Raw genomic sequence first — 19,974 nt, forward strand, 5'->3', positions numbered from 1 at the left:
CCAGGATGCACTATAGAAGAAGGCAAGCCGGTGGATGCTCTGTTATACTCTGGGCAACATTCTGCTGGGAAACCTTCATTCCTAACATATATATATATATATATATATATATATATATATATATATATATATATATATATATATATATATATATATATATATATATATATATATATATGTTACTTTGACACGTACCACCTACCTAAACATTTTTGTAGAACAAGTACACCCTTTCATGGAAACAGTATTCCCTGATGGCAGTGGCCTCTTTCAGCCGCATAATGCACTTTGATAGAATGCATAAATTATTCAGGAATGGTTTGAGGAACATGACAAGGAGTTCAAGGTATTGACTTAGCCTTCAAATTCCCCAGCTCTTAATCTGATTGAGCATCTGTGGCATGTGCTGGAAAAACAAGTCCGAGCCATGGAGGCCCCACCTCACCACTTACAGGAGTTAAAGGACCTGCTGCAAACATCTTTGTGCCAGTTACCACAGGACGCCTTCAGAAGTCTTTTGGAGTCCATGCCTCGAAGGCTCAGAGCTGTTTTGGCAACACAAAGGGGACCTACACAATATTAGGCAGGTGGTTTTAATGTTGTGTTTGATCAGTGTATAACGCTGCAGCTTACAGAAAATGCTGAATCATTCATATCCGTCCATGCCCCAGTGGAGCTTACAGTCTAAATTAAATTAGCTAACACACAAACACACACATTAAGTTCAATTCCATCAGAAGCCAATTAATCTACCAGTATGTATTTGGACTGCTGAAGGAAACCAGAGCACCATGGGGAAAGCATACAAACTTCACACAGATAGTGCCCTGGTTGAAGTGGAATCCATGGCACCAGCACCACTTATTTTTACTATTACAAATATGTTACAAACAAAACTCATTTTCTGTAATGCAGGAAAAATGTGTATAGAATACCTATAACATTCTTATTTACACTCAACAATGGGGTTTAAACCATTTTCCTGGTTGGCCTTGGTATTGCACAGAGCCACAAGAGGGGGGCGGTCTAGCTGTCTGTAGAAGATAAGTAGGTTACCCATAATGCTTGAGGTAGCTTGCAATAAATAAGAATTTACATGCACATCACAGACAAAAATAAGCAATGTGACTTGTCACATGAAACACTAGTCACAATTTAAATCACTACTGTAGTCTCAGCCTGTTCATTAGGTGGGTGTTTTGCTTCTGGTTTTCATTATGTAGATTCTGGGCATTTTGTCACATCTCGTGACAGCGGGTGGAACGCTCTTACATGCAATTCTCTATGCAAATATAGAATTCTATTATATAGGACTATATAACAGATTTCTATTAAATCATAACACATTTTTAGTCAACAACTTAGCCAAGTGCAACATTCAGACTATATTATAATCGATCATAATGAGTATGATGAATATGGGAATAAAGCCAATGAATTAAATCTGCTGGATTGTTCTGTGAAAAGTAGATCTGCAAATGTTTTGGTATATTTTGAGGTATCATAGATGAGTAACGTATGTAGGAGTTGCTATTTATATCTGATGTGATCTACGTTGGAGGTAACATGAATTATGCATCAGATCTTGAGTGCAGACGGCTCATCAGTAATAAGGACTGTTTTTGTTGTTCATGTTTGGAGGTTATCAAGGTCAGGTTATAATCTGCTTCAGTATAAGTACTAACAGTATACATAATTATTGGAAATTAGTGTTTTTATACCAGAGCACTTCAAAAGCCAATATGTAAAATACAGGCTTTTTTCTGCTGTTCAGCAGTGTTGAGTTCTAGAGCTCATACATCAAAGATTAATTAAAAGGAATTTTGCAAATATTTTACTTTTATTAAATGTTTAATGTATGTGACTGTTCTAAACGTTTAGAAGTGTTTTCTGCAGTGTAAAATACGAGTCGATTACCACAATTGCTCTGAGGTTTGTGGAGTAAATTACTGCATGATCTAGTAAATGTTATATGTAATGCCTCCAATTTTTTACAAAACATTAATCATTACTGATATTGTCAGTTACTGTATACACCTTCCTGAACAAAACAATTAGAAACATCAGTGAGGATTTTAGAATATTTATATTTTTACAACAAATATTATGCAGAACATAAAAGGTGCGATAACAAAGCAGGATACAAAATTAGGACGCAATAAATATCCTGTTTACTAGATGGGATGTTAAATACTAATTCCATAACAACCTGTGCTAAGTTCATCAATATAAACTTTAAAGAAAAAGTTGCATAGAAATGGAAGCCAGTGTATTTTGTGCAAAACATACTTAATAAGGCTTTTTGTATCTACAACTATTAACTAGCACTCTAAAGTTAGCCACACACGCACCATATTTATCATCCAGTTTAGCCAAACTAAAACTGGCTTTGTGTAGACTTAACAAAGATCGTTCTGTGAATAATCAAATTCCAAACAAACTTAATTTGACATGACGAAAATTCCAGTCAGCCAATGACTGCATCTGTCTATGTATGCAGTAATCACATTATAGAAAACATGGGGCAGTTGAGATCCCTTTGTGTAGTCTGCCCACTGAAAGACCAGGGGGTAAATGTATCAAGCTGAGAGTTTTCCGTCGGGTTTAAAAAACCAATCAGATTCTAGCTATCATTTATTTAGTATATTCTACAAAATGACAGCTAGAATCTGATTGGTTGCTATAGGCAACATCTCCACTTTTCAAACCCACCGGAAAACTCTCAGCTTGATACATTTACCCCCAGATCTGTCAATTTGGACTTGGTCATATCAGCCTCCGATTTAGTCATTTGGTGATCCGGTTGAACAATCTGATTGCAATGAGATGCCTAAAGGTTTATTTAATTGCAAATAGCACAAATGTGTCTTAACACGCAGCAACCAAACATTTGAAGCATCAGATTTGATTGATCTTGCAGCCAATGTCTATTGCAAACCAATTGTATTAAATCACTGCAATGTAATTTGGCCCACCACGTCTGGTCACTTGGTTCCAATGATCTATGAACAGAGCGCAAAGTGTGTGGTGAGCTTCAGTAGTTTAAAGAAGAAAAAAAGTGCAATTTCCAGACTTCCAGCAAGTAGGTCTGCTAAGGCACATCTGTGTGTAAGGCTGCATCTTATTGCACTACACGTGTACTAGACAGGGTTGAAGTCACAAAATGATGTACTGTGCACAACTATCAAAGGGTTTACAAATCTAATCAAGTTTATATGTATTATGTTCTAAAGCAAGCAAGCTATCAAGTATTTGCTAGTAGCAATCAGAAAAAATTATTACAAATAATGTGGTTGTCAGGTGTTATACAAAGATGAAGTATTCACATATCATATTTACTCAATTTTATAGTCCCAATGTTTGCTCGAGTATTAAATGTACATCTTTGTGTGCATCAAACTGATGAGAGCATTGGAGTATGTTGTCTTATGAGGATATAAGTAATTACAAGATTGTAATTCTGGTTTTCCCACTTGCATTAATTACAGATGTTAACAGGACACTTTACCAGTATCTTACATGATGTTAAGTTGCCTGTGCAGGTAGAGATCCAATCATTTAGCTGTCATGACAAACAAGCACATAACAATGTGCACAATGATATGGGGAAATTTGCCAGTTTTCAACCAAATTGGCCACAAGTAGAGCACTGCCTTGGATGCTTGGTTGAAAATGTCCAAATGCCCTGATACTACCATTTATAGCCTGTTTAGGTTGTAAGTTATTGTAATCACTGAAAATATTTTGAGATTTCTGAAAGTTGATGATTACACCTGATGTGCTTAATAAAGGGATGAATTATCCTTCTTCCTGCTTGACGTATTAACCAAGTGACATTGTTGTAAAAACAACAAATTATTATAAGCCTCACCCCCCAAGTTTATCAGGACATGCCTGGAAGCAGTCCCCACTCTCTCAGTGTAAAATGATTACTGCACTGGCTACAGCCGTTCCCTAGTCAGATAAAAGCAAGCAGGTTCACATAATACTACACTGAAAAATGGGGAAGAAAGTCTCTGGTCTAAATCCTGGGCCTAGAAATAAGGCACATAAGATCTCAAAAACATAATAAATTCAATCAAAAATACAACTGATGTGTATAGACCAGCACAGACATGAGTTGGTTCCACATTGTGCTTTGTTATTATTATTTTAGTTTTATTATACATTTTATTCCATGGTAAAATTGAGAGGAACAATGTACTTCTATGTGGCTTTTTTATTAGTTATACTTAATGTTTACTACTCTGGTCTATTTCAATGGGAAACTGACAGTCAAATATTTGGCACTTGACAGCAATCTACAAAATCGCTAATTATTTTTGATAACTGTGAATACAGTGCAGTTTCTTCTCCTGCTTGTACCTGCTATATTTACTTGTAGATATAGGTGTCCTTCATATGCCCTGCATTCATTTGTTTTTTTCCCCCAGAAACTCATCCAGCCGTAATATCTAGCCACAGTCGGTTGTTGGTTATCTGCATAAAACCCTTGCTAGTATCCTGTAATACATCATAACCATCAATACACCATCCCGATCAAAATAGTGATAGTTATTTGTTACAAATAGAGTGTAGATATAATGGCACTTCTCTTTAATTAATGACACACTGACATGTGTGTTAGTGTTGGTTAATTTACAGCTAAATTGGTCCCTATACTAATTTAGAATTCATATATAGCTTTACATTTGTGTAATTTCAGCCTGTGCACAAAAGTAAATTTTATATCAAATTATCCCTCTTAACTAAAACATAATAAGTTATTAAAAGTGATCATGGTTGACTTACAAGATATTATAGTCACTTTAAAATAAGCTAACACCATGGCGATGCTTATCTGATAATTGTCTCAATTTCATTAAGCTTCAAAGCCAGTGTTTAAGGAACAAGCCCAGTATGTGATGCTGTAAGAATAGGTAGTGTATGTTACTGGGTCCCCTCTAATAGTATATTCATTACAAACTGGATTTAATTTGAATTGTGGGCATTTAGACGTGATATCCATAACCTTTGGTCTTCTATGACAGAATAAGTTGAAGACTGCTTTGTCTAGGCAACAATATAATAAACATGTCTTAATATGCAAACAAAGATGATAAAGCACAAAGGGTACATAGGCAAAGGACCATTGTTATATATAAAAAGTGTTATGAATATTAAACCCACATAGGAAAAACCTAAATAGGAAAAACAACCACCACAGTCAGATGAACCAGAAAGCCCATTTTCTATCAAGTATTACAGGAAGTAGTAAATGCTATCTTGCGATCAAGGTGTTGATCACAATATTGAAGTAACCCTAGTTGCAAAAAAAACCCAGGTAGTTTTCATTTAAAACAAAAACATAAAAATAGTAAAACAATACTTAAAAACTAACTACATAAAACAAACAAATGCTAAAAACAGTTCCCAATCATATAATATAGCACAGAATGTTCCTGGGCCAAAGCTGCAAGTTCTTTTAAGAATTCCGGAAATATGGCGGCTGCCAGAACAGCATTCCTGGTGCGTTTAGAGGTTGAAGGAAGAGGAACCAACATACTTGATATTTGTTCCTTATATTTCTGTACCACAACATGTGAATTATCCCCATTACTCCTTTCTTTGCCTCCATTCACTTTCACCGTTGTATTATCTATCAGAAAAAAGTAATTGTTAGACTTGTAGAGTATGAGGCATAATGGGACATAGGAAAATAAATCATAGTGCAGTTCTTGTTCATTTTAACCATCTCTGCTGAAAACAATGTTACATATTAAAAGGACATAATTTACTGATACTACTGGACTAAGAATTGTAGTGGACAATAAAAATGTAAATATTTAGGGGTATATTTACTAAAATGCGGGTTTCAAAAAGTGGAGATGTTGCCTATAGCAATCAATCAGATTCTAGCTGTCGTTTTGTAGAATGTACTAAATAAATGATAATTACAATCTGATTGGTTGCTATAGGCAACATCTCCACTTTTTCAAACCCACAGTTTAATCAATATATCCCTTAGTGTAAATGAGAGACACCAAGCATATTGAAAGCTCAATGCTCATGCATTAAATAAGCAAATAACATCCCAGCATGGTCAGGGTCGTGTATTTAAATGTTGGTCTCCACTATTTGTCTATAATTACGGCATGAATAACTAGAAGAGATTTCAGCGACTTTGAAGAAAAGATGATTGACTAAGACAGCTTAACTTACTGATTTATCAGGAGCACATTGTTTAAGGTGATGTTAGCATGAAACTCTGAGGGGAAAAACTACATCAGCAAAAGGCAACAGTGGATACTCCAGGATCAAGACATTCGTGCATTAATTCGAAAAGCAAGGCAAAACAGCCGAACAACTACAGATCAACTGACTGCACGGTCAATGCTAATTGCTTTGTAACGGTGCCAAGTTATCATTTTCACCCCATGTTGTAGCGCAATTCTTTGCGGACTGGAGGGGTGTCTTCCATGATAACCTTGTCCCTGTATTCATAGAGCACGTGTGAATGCCCAATGGTTTGATGAAGATGGCACTGATGTTATCCATATGTCATGGCCTTCTAGAGTCACCAGGTCTGGACCAAAGCGAGCATTTTGTGAGATATTCTGGAATGACGCATGAGATAAAGAGAGAGAGTTTTCCACCAGTAGCAACCAAGTGTGAATAGTGGAAGAATGGTGCTACATCCCTCCTGCACAATTCCAGACATGGGCAGACTCGATGCCATGGTGCATACCGGCCATACTGGGTGCATGGAGTGGCCCTTATTAACAGACTTTATATTGGTGTTTCTATTTTTGTCCACTAACTGTACATGTTTTAATTCAACAGTGTGTGTCACACATGCTGGTCTGCAGAGTGTGACAGTTGAAGGAAAGCCTGACAGGCACTGACTAGAAGATCCTAGTCTCTAGAAATGAATTACTGCTCGGAGGCTGCATAGAACAAGATAACAAAATGCAGAGCATGCAATCATCTATTTCAGGGCCTAAGCACCATGATAAACCATGTCTGTTGTCATATGGAAATGTTAGGATTATTATTACTAGTAATGGGTTCCCATGTAAGATACTACTAGGTATAAACATGTTCTGGTTGTCCAGGTTAGGCTCTTTTACAATAAACACAAGGTTATTGTAATGAATGGGTTTAGCCTTATAGAGTAATGACAGTATCAGCAAAAGGCAGCCTTTGTAAGAACATGATTATATATTTGTCTAGGTGATATCACCAAGGGGTATATTTATTAAACTGCAGGTTTGAAAAAATGGAGATGTTGTCTATAGCAACCAATCAGATTCTAGCTGTCATTTAGAGTGCACTAAAAAAATGATAGCTAAAATCTGACTGGTTGCTATATCTTCACTCTTTCAAACCTGCAGTTTAGTAAATATACCCTCAAGTGTTATTAGACTTTGAGATATCTAGTTACAGTGATAGATTATGCATGTAATGCAGGTCTATACTAGAGAGGAGGAAAAGTTATGTGTCTCCTGAGAAGCTAACAGATTTGCATCATGCAGTTATATAAATGCGCAGTACCAGTGTTACGAAACAACTAATCAGCAAAGGTTAAAAAAGCAGTGTTACATGGCGCATTAAAAGGTACGAAACAACTGTAAACTAGAAATCAGACATTTGTCCAAGATATGTAGCTTGTAGGGCTGGATACTCACTAGCGTTCAACATTCTGTCTGAGTTGTGTTTTGAATGCAGGTGCAATGCATGCGAACACATGTAAAATAAAACGTATTTTATTATATGTGCCTATACCCATTTGTCTGTATGCTTCATAACAGATTTTTTTTCCAGACGCTGCTTGTTTCATATCAGTCCATTCAAAGTATGCCACCAGACTTGAAAAAATTTAATTCATCTCTATGGGAGCGCCCTGTGTACATACTTACAAAGGGTTAACAAGAGTAGGTTAACCAGCGCTGTGATGTATTTTTCCCATTCATGTCAATAGCCCAGTGGTTCCCAAACTTTTGCAGTTCGCGGCACCATTAGAGTCTCCAAATTTTTTCAAGGCACCCCTCCAAAATAATTACTGAGCAGTCCTGTTTTAGAAGTAGTTGGGTCAAAAAATTGTAATAAGTATTTAGGTCAGGACAGAAATACTTATTTAGTTGTATGCAAAGATGCCCCCTCTGTCCCCTCTGTAGCCCTCTGTCACGCTGCTCCCCTCTGTAGCCCTCTGTCACGCTGCTCCCCTCTGCAGTCCCCTGTCACGCTGCCCCCTTCTGCCCCGCTGTCCCCCTCTGCTGTCACGATCCTTCTCACTCTGCCCCGCGACAGCCATAGAAAAAAGAAAGAACACAAAAACTTACCAATCCGCGCGGCGCCGGGACCCAGCATCCTCCTCTCTCCCGCAGCTGTCACTGAATATCGACGTCAGTGACAAGCTGCAGGAGAGAGGAGGATGCTGAGTCTCGGCGCTGCGCGGATTGGTAAGTTTTTGTGTTCTTTCTTTTTTCTATGGCTGGCCCGCGGCACCCCAGTGACAGCGCCGCGGCACCCCTGGGAGCCGCGGCGCACACTTTGGGAACCGCCGCAATAGCCTATTCATTTCAAATGGGTTGTGCACTACTTGTAGAAGCCGTAATTAAAATGAATGAGCCATAGACATGAATGGACCCACAATTCAGGGGTGCTGAGAAGAGTATAGCACATGAGGCGCATAATGAATGCATGTGCAAGCGCATAGTGCTTATGTGTTTTCATACAAGTTTTTATGGAAATGCAATGTCAGTGGGTAATCAGCCTTAGGGAAAGAGAAATAATGCAGAAGGTGATCACTGCTAAACACAAAGACATAATAATAACAGCAACAGCAGCAGAAATAACTGTGACAAAGTGATGTCTAGAATAGTAAGCTGTTTAAATGACAGAAATCCCTGCCTGCGTGCATGCAAATGTAGCTGTAGGCTTGTACTCATGTGAACCTGTTTATACAAAGGGCTCAGTTCTATCAGCAAAGTTAAATGTCAGTATATTGAAGCATGCTAACTTACCATACTGCATGTGTGCACTTATTACTATTAACTTATTTGTAAAGCACAATTCTATTCAGGTGTGCTGAAATGGGAAGATAATACAAATACATTGTTTTAAAAAAAAGAACAGTGTGCTTGCTAAAGCTTATAGCACAATAGGAACTGAAGGAAGTGATACAAAGAAGGTACACATGTAGAGGTGCACTAAGGGTGGGTTTCCTGTTGACCAGAACCACCTGCCCCTCTGCACTTGAATCTCACTGAATCCAATGCACATGCAGCATTCTCTCCTCTGAGCTTTTAGGCTGGGTACAGTGTTTTCAGCCAGATATTGGGCCAATCACCCGATAAACGACCATTCAGCCGGATATCGCATTAGCGTGTACATTTAGATGAAGAACGATAGTTGTTCCAAAGCACCGACCATCTCATTCAGCAATGAAACGACATCCTTCCAGTCCTGCAGTATGTACGCACTCACGATCAGGAGTTTACAGTCATGATATTTTCAGCCGATGGTTATGACGGATGAAGAGCACAGATCTGAGAGTAAATCTTTTTAAACATATATAGGTTGTACACATGAATCAGCATGCTGATCAGGATTTTTATTTTTAGTCGTTGGTATAATCGTTGTTGATAACACATTGGTCGGAAAATTCTGTAGTGTACCCAGCCTTACTTAGAACAAGACAAATTTGTGCTCCAGAATGCAGTGCGTATAGACCAGCATTCTAGATTTTTAATTGTAATAATACTCAGAAAGAAAATGTGTGTAATCACACTTTCTCTCTAAGCATATTAGGAGGAGCACAATGTGGAATAGCAGCAGGTGCAGGACAGCCCAGATAAGGACTGTGGTATTTGGGAGAAAGGCAATGAGGATGGTAATCAGACAGGCAGTGGGGCATTGACAATGGCAATAAGACATGGCAGGAGGCAATGAAGCATGATAAGGGGCAATGAGGATGGCAATACCAGGTAGTAATATGTGACAACGTGATATCAGGGAGTCTGGCTGTAAAATTGAGGAGAGAATTTTGGTGATTATATGAGGGAGGAAAGTAAACAGAAGGCAGAGACTATGTAAAGTGTGTCCCCTGACATGTCGCTCTATAATGCAATAAACAATGGTGTGCGCAGCTATACAAAAGGCAGGCAGGCTGGCACTTGGTATGCTTCCTTTGGATGGACATGTCCTCTCCACAGAATGGTCGCACCCTCTAATCAAGTGATGTTGTTGCCCCTGACATACAAAGGGATGCTAACTTGTAAGGTGTTCAGAAGTGCTGGATGCACTGTCATTTACTATATTTACTATGTTAATATATTAGTTTCAAATCCTGGCAAAAGTCACTAGATCAAACCTTTACCATAATTAATAAGAATCCTCTGCTTTTCTATTCTTACTGGTTAGTGGATAGAAACCATCATCAGTCTTGGGAGATGTACAGAGTAAGATATTCCTTGCTTGCCCTTCGCACAATGCACATTTATCACAAAGTGAATCTGTTACACACAAGCACTGAATGCAGCAACTTGCACATACTAAGATGAGGAGTACCTGTGGTTAACATATCTGCAGGTTCATTACTCGTGTCCAATCGAGCCAGCAGGTATTGTTGAGCTTCTGCAAGTAACATGGGAAAATTTTCCTCTGCAGTGGCAAATTGTTCAATTTTATGTTTGACAGAGGCCAGAACCTGCAAACGAAGAGGGAAAAATATATGTCATTTATGGTTTTCCTTAGTGAAATTACTTTTCTCTTAAGATGTTTAGAAATGGTCTGAGTTGATTTCATGAGGTGATGAATGAGCGATTTTGCAACAAATAGCCTTGAAAGTCCCAGAAGAGAATGAACCCAGAGCAGCAGAGAAAGCGAGTGTCTGTGTCATGATGGAGTCTCTAATATAACTGACAGCTCACTTGACATTCTGAGCACTGAAACTAAATGATCATTTGAATCCAGCTCTACTTTTTCAGCTAAAACTACTCCAAATACAAGTTTAGGGCTCATTGCCAGGATACACTGGAGGATTTCACCATTTACAGTAATATAAGTTTTATTTCTTCCTGTATCTTTTCAGCTCTTATGAAACAGCTAGAATGTCAGAAGAAAAATGGCATTACCTATATGTTCATTATGCTGTGTCAATCACAATAAAAATGATACAGGATGAAATTGCTGCATATCACAAATATAGCAACAAGGGATTTTATTCATTTAGGAAAGGATACAATCCTACTTTATTATACAATGGTCAATAATGGGAAAGCTCAAATATGTAATCATATATAAGTACCCAACAAATGACCATGATGGATGTACAAAATAAATAATTATAATGAACAATAAATCATATAAGACAATTATTAGACAAGAGAGACAGCTGTTATCTAATTATACATTTATTTATTTTTTTCAGCATTAGTATGGTTCTTTATTCATTTGGGCTTCTGCCGGGAGCCCACTCCATGATTCCATTACTACCAGCTTCCAAGCATTCATCGCCTGCACTATACACTTTTCCAACATTCAGACTCAGTGATCACTTTACATGGTACTCCTGTACACCTACTCGATAATGCAAATATCTAATCAGCCAATCGTGGCAACAACAGGGTCAAGAGGTTGTGTTGTTGTTCAGACCAAACACCAGTAAGGGAAAAAAAGTATTATAAGTGACTTTGACTGTGAAATGATTCTTGGTGTTAGATCATACTTGCCAACATTTCTTTGTCTTTTTCCGGGAGATGCCGGCTGGGACGTGGGCGTGCAGGGGGCGAGGCGGCGAAATCGCGTCATTTTGGCCCCGCCTCCGTGATGGAATGACGCAAATCGCGTCATTTTACAGCGGGGGCGGGGCTAAACGCCGCGATTCCGGGTGAATCGCGGCGTTTAAACTGAATTTTTCCCACTTTCTATCAGGGAGATTGCCACACTCGTCCGGGAGACTCTCGCAAAATGCGGGAGTCTCCCGGACAATCCGGGAGAGTTGGCAAGTATGTGTTAGATGGGATAGTTTGAGTATATCTGAAACTGCTGATCTCCTCGAATTTTCATACACAATAGTCTCTAGCGTTTACAGAGAATGGTACACACAATGAAAAACATCCAGTGAGTGATATTTCTGTGGGTGAAAATGCCTTGTTACTTCGAGAAGTCAGAGAAGAATGGCCAGACTGGTTCAAGCTGACAGTAATTTAAATAACCATGTGTTACATACAACAGTGGTATGCAGAAGAGCATTTATGAACATACAATACGTTGAACCTTGAAGTAGATGGGCTAGAGCAGCAAAAGACCACAAGAGTTCCACTCCTGTCAGCTAGCTACAGGACACAGGCTACAGTGAACACTGGCTCACTAAAACTGAACAGTTGAAGACTGGAAACATATTACCTGGTCTGACAAATCTCTGCTGCGACATGTAGAAGGTAGGGTCAGAATTTGGTGTAAACAATGTGAATTCATTGATCCATCCTGCGTTGTGTCAGGCTAGTGGTGGTGTGATGGTGTCGGGAATGTCTTCTTGGAACACGTTAGGCCCCTTAATACCAAATGAGCATTGTTTAAATGCCACAGCCAACCTGAGCATTGTTGCTGACCATGTGCATCCCTTTATGGCCACAGTCCACCTATCATCCAATAGCTACTTCCAGAAGGATAACACAGCATGTCACAAAGCACATGTCCACATTCACCAGTTCTCAATCCAATAGAGCACAATTTGGGATGTGGTGGAATGGGAGATGTAGAGCATGAACATGCAGCAGAAACATCTGCAGCAACTGAGTGATGCTGTCATGTCAACGTGGACCAGAATATCTAAGGAATGTTTCCAGGACCTTGTTGTATCCATGCTGTTCTGGGGGCAAGGGGGGACCCTACCAAGTACTAAAAAAGTGTACCTAATAAAGTGGCTACTGATCGCATATAACAGTATTGGCTTTACAAGTAGAGGAGTTTTTGTCAGTTGTGTTGCAGTCGTAGTATACACAAATATAGTAACTTAAAAACAGACCGTTTCATTTTTAAGACAAGTGTTTTGAATGGAGATAAAACAACTTTGTATTAGTTCCAGAGTGACAGTACTGAGACGGCCAAGCTAACTTCCCAACATAGTCACCTAAAGCAGCCTGTAATAAATATTTGCAATTTGTTCTCAGAATTGAATAACTCCTATTCCAAATATTTTCCATTTTATCAAATTGTGAAATATTTCATACAGCAAACAGATTATTAAAAAAAATATATATATATTTGAGGACAAGGAAGCCAGATGCACAAACTGCCGATGTTGCAGAAGTGAAGAAACAGACACATTCATATTGTTTCTTTAGCTTTTGACTAAGCACAATGGTTTAAAAATAGGGATAGAAAAAGTTGTTCTGTTAGACTGTTCAATGCTCAGAGGCCTGCAATCCATTGAAGGGTTTTAATAAAGACTGTCACTTCAAGTGGATATCAGCAGACAGTGTACTGTGTGCCACTGAGGCTTAGTTATTTTATTCTCCATTCCTGCAGTGTCCATTACAAAATAAAAAGAAGCATTTTGTTGTTAAGGTGTTCTAGGTATCTATCAAGTCAGGTTTCTAAACCACAACAAAAATGTGCATATTGGCAGAGATTAACATTTTGAATCTCAAAATATTATTTATATATATATATATATATATATATATATATATATATATATATATATATATATATATATATATATATACATATATATATATATACACATACATATACATACATACACACAAATTACTCTCTATCTCCTCTGCTCTCTGCAATAAGGCAGAAAACAGATCTGGGGGTAAATGTATCATAGTGCGGGTTGTACAAGTCGCCGGAAATCGGCGAGATGACAACTTAAATTTAAAGCGGCGCTGCCTTGTAAAGGGCACTCCGCTTTAAATTTAAGCTGTCATCTCGCCGATTTCCGGTGACTTGTACAACCCGCACTATGATACATTTACCCCCTGGTTTCTAGCACTGCAATTTAAAAAGAATGACATTGCTTGCAGCCATTGAAATAAGAACCTGGGGCCTGATTCATTAAGGATCTTAACTTAAGAAACTTCTTATTTAAGTCTCCGGAACAAAACCACGTTACAATGCAAGGGGTGCAAATTAGTATTCTGTTTTGCACATAAGTTAAATACTGCCTGTTTTTTCATGTAATCAATCCAATATTAGCTGGAAAAAAATTATAGTTACTCACACACCATACTGCATGCTATGGCTTTTTTGTGGCCTACCCATTTAAGAAATCTCAGATAATAAAAAAAAATGACAAATATAACTTAACATTGGTAAACTGTGCAGGAAAGAACTGGGAGTACAGTACCTGGTAGAGAGATCGTACACTGGGCTGGAAGACCATGTTTGTATTGAGTAAGAAGGATCGGATGAGAGGCTGAGGGTAGCTTGCAAGCTGTGTAACGATCCCAATCAACAATAGGTTTACATGCAAAGAGTTCTCAAGCATGTTCTCTAATTTTGACAATACAACACTGACGAATGGTCCTGAGGGGAAAATGTTTTAAAAATAAATAATTATTTTAGGCAAATTAAACACTTGTTTGGGTGGCAGTATTGTAACCATGGGCATCAATGGGGTGTCAAGATTAAAAAATACCTCTCTTGGGGTCCCACTGGTAGCGGATTATGATTGGGGCAGATGGGGCCTCCACCCAGGGTCCACAGCTTAAGCCCCAACTGCAAATCAGCAGCCCATCTGAGCCAGAGCTGCGAAAAGTGACCGCATGGACCATTATCCTCTATGCTGATCTATCTGTGCCGTGTTGTCCATTCAATGCATATTTCTGCTACATTCCTATGAATTTCCTTTGTCTGGCTGTAATGATATCTGTATTTTTTTTTTGCAGGTATCCTGACATTTATTATAGGTTTTCTAATGTGCTTAATATTATTGCCTATACCCAGACCTCAGTGTGGAGAACTAAGCTTTTTCTTAGTAGTGTTCCACTATTTTAATACAACACAATATATTATTTGTCTCCCAGGAAATATGCAATGTGCTGTTGATATCAGGGACACATTCAGGGGGGTTATAGTGCCCAGACTGCCCCACCCCTCTCTACCCCATTTCCCTTCCCTCCCACACACACACACACACCCCATCATATTTGTCAGTTAAAGGGGGAAAAAACTTCTAGGAACCTCCCAGTTAGTGCTTGTATTAAAAAAAAGCCTTTTTAATGCGGTTTTATTTTTGCTTGTGTTCCAAAATCAAGCGTTTGTAACCCCTGCTCTAGAAAACCTTTGTTTGCCCCTGAATATACATGTACTACTAATGACATTTATTCTTTGCTTATTTCGGGCTGGCAGTAACTGCTAAGTCCACTGTGCTAAAAATATGCAGGCTTAGATGGGCAGTTCCTAAGAAGCTGATTGATTAAATAATTATTGCTGATTATTTTTAGGTAGAGGTATTGTGTTATATAAATGATTCTGAATCTTTTTAGGTTAACCTGAAAAAGCGCACAGGCTGAAAACATGTCATTGTGATACACAGCTTCTCCTCTCTTTGATTTGTTATAACATGTTATAACACATTATACATGGTACATTTTTCTCTATAACATATCTCTGAAACTTGGCGTTTTAGGGCACATACCCACTGCCGTCATTTTACTAATGTTTTTTAACACTAATGAAAGCATGGGAACGGATATGAAAATGGAGCCATTAGTGTTTGTCCTCGTGTTCAGCAGCATTTGTGATGTGGAAAGGTTTTTGTGACGTACTTTGGGGCCTGTTAAGTAATGGAACAAAGCTATAATATTCACAGAACATTGCATTCCTCACATCACACTGAGGAAAGTACAAGAAGTGCCAGATCAGAGCTGAAGAGGCTTATATGCCCCATGCTGCGCTGTTAAAGAGCTGTGCTGTAAAATATCCACTGAACTCAGTGGTAAACCAAGGTATTTTGGTACCCTGGCAAAAATGTCAAACCATTCCTCTGATCCTACTTGGCATCCTCATGTGCTGGCTGAGTTCTGGTGTTGTGCATTCACTTATTTCTGTGTATATGAAAGTTACAAATGAATAACAAAGGGTATTGAAATTTTGGGAATACCAAGCTGTTCCTCTGAAGAAGATAAACTCATTTTAACCAAGGCAGCCGCCTCATTTTCCTATTTTTCATCCTCTAGTTTGACACTCACAGCCCTGATGGATAGAAGTTCTCTAGTTTGTCTTGCTCAGTGAGTTGTATTGTATCTTCTCCCCATATACATAATGACAAATTAAATGAATACAATGGAAGAGACCCAAAACGCTCTTGTTGGTTTGTGCATACACAAACCACTGACTTCAGGACCCCTTCAAACTGTTTGGTGTTCAGACAACCAAAAAAGACAAGTAAATCACTTTGTTAAAAGGACATGCAAGAGAAGACCAGAAAAGTGGGACATTATAGTGATCTACTTAGTTCTTAGCTATTTGTATCCAGGGCCATCTTAACAACATTATGGGCCACCGCGCAAAGCAGGGCCCCTAGATATAGATATAGATATATACAGATACAGATATAGATATATATATAGAGAGAGAGAGATAGAGATAGATAGATGTACTTGCTCAGTGACCCTTGTAGGTTTTTTTTGCAGGTTTTTTCTTTTGCAGGATTATTTATTCTCATTAAGAGCCGATCCTATGGGGCCCCCTTGCCCGTGGGGCCCCCGGGCAGCTGCCCATCGCGCCCAATGGAAAAGATGGCCCTGTTTGTATCCTATCTCTATGTGGTGGTCATTGTTAGCTGTTTCTTTGTACCACTATTATTTCCCATAGCGCAATACATAACTTCCATCACCCCCAGGCTTAATCTAATACTTTTTTCCACTCATACTCAGTGCCTGGCTGTATTAACGTAACCGTATGAGATTATCACGGCTTCTAAAAGGACAAGATAGGTTGGAACAAAAATGAAGGAAAGCAAACAGGCACAAAAAAGGTGAAGTGTGTCTACTTTAGCCCACAGATAAGCACAATGTTAAATATGTTTGAACAGACAAGCTGCAGACATATATAGCATTTCATCACAACTTAATACCAATACCTGTAAATGGTGCTGCTTGGGACCTGGGAGGACTCCTAGAATAGGTTGTAGCATCATTTGGCCCAAAGGGTGATGGCATACTTTCTATGGATGGTGTCCCCAGGGAATACTTTTCAAACTCTTCCTCATCTTCATCAACAAGAGAAACACTTTCAGGAGCTGGAGAGCTGGACTCTTCTACTGAGGTGGTGGTCATTCCAATTATGATCTCATCACAACGAGCTATAAATTCCTCACTATCTGGACTTAATGGTTTCCTTTCAGAATCACAGTCTGCATCCCATGAGAGATCAAGCTCCAGCCTTGGAATATCCTTATGACTTTGTTTACTTTGTTTTTTCACAGCATCTTCATGGAGAATCAAATTTTTCTGATTGTTTATTTTAATTTTACTATCTTTCTGAACCTGAGAATGCTGGCTATTCAGTTCACGAAGCGGATCCACTGCCTGTCCTTTTGTTGACACATCGTTAGTTCTTGTAACTACTGTATCAGAGGAATCTTTTTGAGCACATAACCTGTAAACCATTACATCATCCTGAAAGTCAGATTCCTCGATGTATGACCCTTTAATGAACATTATTGCATTCTTTTTCATCTCTTGGATGTGCTCTGGTGGATCTGGAGGCAATACAGAATCAGGAGGTGGTTGTGGTGAACAATTTCCCGAGTCTGGTGATATTCCGGTGTCATAACTATCATCCCACTCAAGATCTATCTGAAGTCTTCCTCCAAGAGAGGGAGCCTCAGAGGAGAACGAACCTTGTTGTCTATTTCTACCCCTGAAGGTAGGAAATTCCCCTGTTCGAAAATTGGTCTCCAATAGAGCTTGAAAAGAAGTGTCTGGGTCTGGATTCTCCCCATCATATGGGGCTGACCAGACCTTACAGTCTTCTACACATCTCAGGATATTTTCATGAGCTTCCCAAAGGTAATCAAGGTAGCTGGCATCAACTGCTTCCATATATTGGTCTGCAAATGTGGATTCAGCTTCATGTGAACAAGATGATAACTTAGGTGTACTAGAGTCTGTATAAAATAATAAGGAACATTTGGTATAATCATTATGTAGTGCACACATGTTTATACTGCATACTGGTAAATAAACAACAGTACCCTTTAAAGCAGGGGTCATGATCTATAAAACTACCTTCATCATAAAGGGACAACTCATAGTCCATGTATAACTCAATAACTATAGAATCAGTAATCTGGAAGATCGAAGACTCCATTAGCCCATACATCATTCAGGATTAGTAACCGAGTAGATCAAGTTAGAAGCTAAACATGGGGGAACCAATTAATGTTGAATTACACAACACAATAATACTATAATAATACGATAAAAACATGCTTAGGCAACCTATGGATCTTGAGCTTTTCTGTAAGCCTGAGCACTGGATAACAGGGGAAGATGGCAATTGCAGATCCCCAGCAGCTGGAGAGTCATAGATTGCATATCTCTACTATAACAGTCGGTCATCTATTTGTATAGTGCTGCAGGGGTAAATGCAGGGCTTCAAGAGTGGGGTTTCCATATGTTTGCAAGGAGAGGCCTATTTAACAACCACGATTGTCATCACTGGGGCTGCTGGACTACAGGAAAATCTCTGATTACCGGAGGTGGTGATTCAAGGATAGGGTGGGGGGGGGGGGGGCAGTTTCTGGCCAACTGAAGACTCTGGAGAAAGGGGGGAATACCACCGCACTAGATAATGAAAGTATATATATATCAGTCTCCTCCTGAAGTATATGTTACGTAACAAAAACCTGGGATGTGGAAAACAATAACCCAGGGGGTGCACCCTACACAATTACAATTGAACAAGCAAGGACAGAAAAAAGGGTGTAAATGGGGCACTCCGAAAGGATAATTAAAAATAATCTTTAATGGTATGCATTAAAATTAGGGGTAGAAATGAGAGCGAAATATAAAATCAACATATATACAGTGATCCAAAACAAATTAAAACGGCAAACTGTGTTGCAAGGGCTCCAACGATCAATTTACACACAGTTAGGTGCAACAAGGCTAAGATAAGCCTTAATGCAAAGGCAGGGTCACAATAAACCCCATCAAATAAACAGGTGTATCTCCTGAGAAATTATATTTTAAGTCAAAAAGCCCCTATATTATAACCTGCATATAGTGCCAAAGTATAATCAATAAAGGCACTGTAGGCTGCTCCCTCAATTTATAGAAAAAGTGCCCTGTGCGATCGCTTCCCAGCTATTTTAGGCAGGGACTTCTCACAAAATCCCGCGATCAGAGGGGAATAACCCGATAGCCCTTACTTTGTATTAATATTTGTGACTTTATCTCTCGCATATATTTACTTAAAATATATTGACTTAAAATATCATTTCTCAGGAGATACACCTGTTTATTTGATGGGGTTTATTGTGACCCTGCCTTTGCATTAAGGCTTATCTTAGCCTTGTTGCACCTAACTGTGTGTAAATTGATCGTTGGAGCCCTTGCAACACAGTTTGCAGTTTTAATTTGTTTTGGATCACTGTATGTTTATATGTTGATTTTATATTTCGCTCTCATTTCTACCCCTAATTTTAATGCATACCATTAAAGATTATTTTTATCTATCCTTTTGGAGTGCCCCATTTACACCCTTTTTTCTGTCCTTGCTTGTTCAACTGAAGACTCTCCTTAAGGGCACACCTGCAGTCAGTGCCCAGATAGTGATAATAAAGCATTCACATACTGTCCTGACACTATGAGGATTACACCATATACAAAAGGCATAAATAGTATATTACGTAGACGCTTCCTGCTCTTGCACAGTTCACAGTAAAATGTCACTCTAAATATCTTCCTCTATGGTAAATGCTATCCTGACACACAGCTGATTGTATACTGTAAAGTTATTATAGCA

The 19,974-nt window shown here is 38.7% G+C and overlaps 1 protein-coding gene across 3 annotated transcripts in view; it reads right to left on the reverse strand.

Annotated features, from left to right (window-relative positions):
- Nucleotides 1-2,067: 2,067 nt before the first annotated feature.
- The window catches only part of FHIP1A (FHF complex subunit HOOK interacting protein 1A), a 199,410-nt gene continuing 181,503 nt past the window's right edge, over nt 2,068-19,974 (reverse strand). For all 3 annotated transcript variants that reach the window (XM_075198819.1, XM_075198811.1, XM_075198802.1), the window contains 4 exons: nt 17,084-18,112; nt 14,345-14,523; nt 10,552-10,690; nt 2,068-5,638 (listed from right to left, as the gene is read on the reverse strand). In XM_075198819.1, the coding sequence (XP_075054920.1) occupies nt 5,400-5,638; nt 10,552-10,690; nt 14,345-14,523; nt 17,084-18,112 (1,586 nt within the window). In that variant the 3' untranslated portion in view covers nt 2,068-5,399. The remainder of the gene's footprint in view (nt 5,639-10,551; nt 10,691-14,344; nt 14,524-17,083; nt 18,113-19,974) is intronic.

This window comes from Mixophyes fleayi, chromosome 1 (genome assembly GCF_038048845.1).
Source record: "Mixophyes fleayi isolate aMixFle1 chromosome 1, aMixFle1.hap1, whole genome shotgun sequence".
Taxonomy (NCBI): Eukaryota; Metazoa; Chordata; class Amphibia; order Anura; family Limnodynastidae; genus Mixophyes; species Mixophyes fleayi.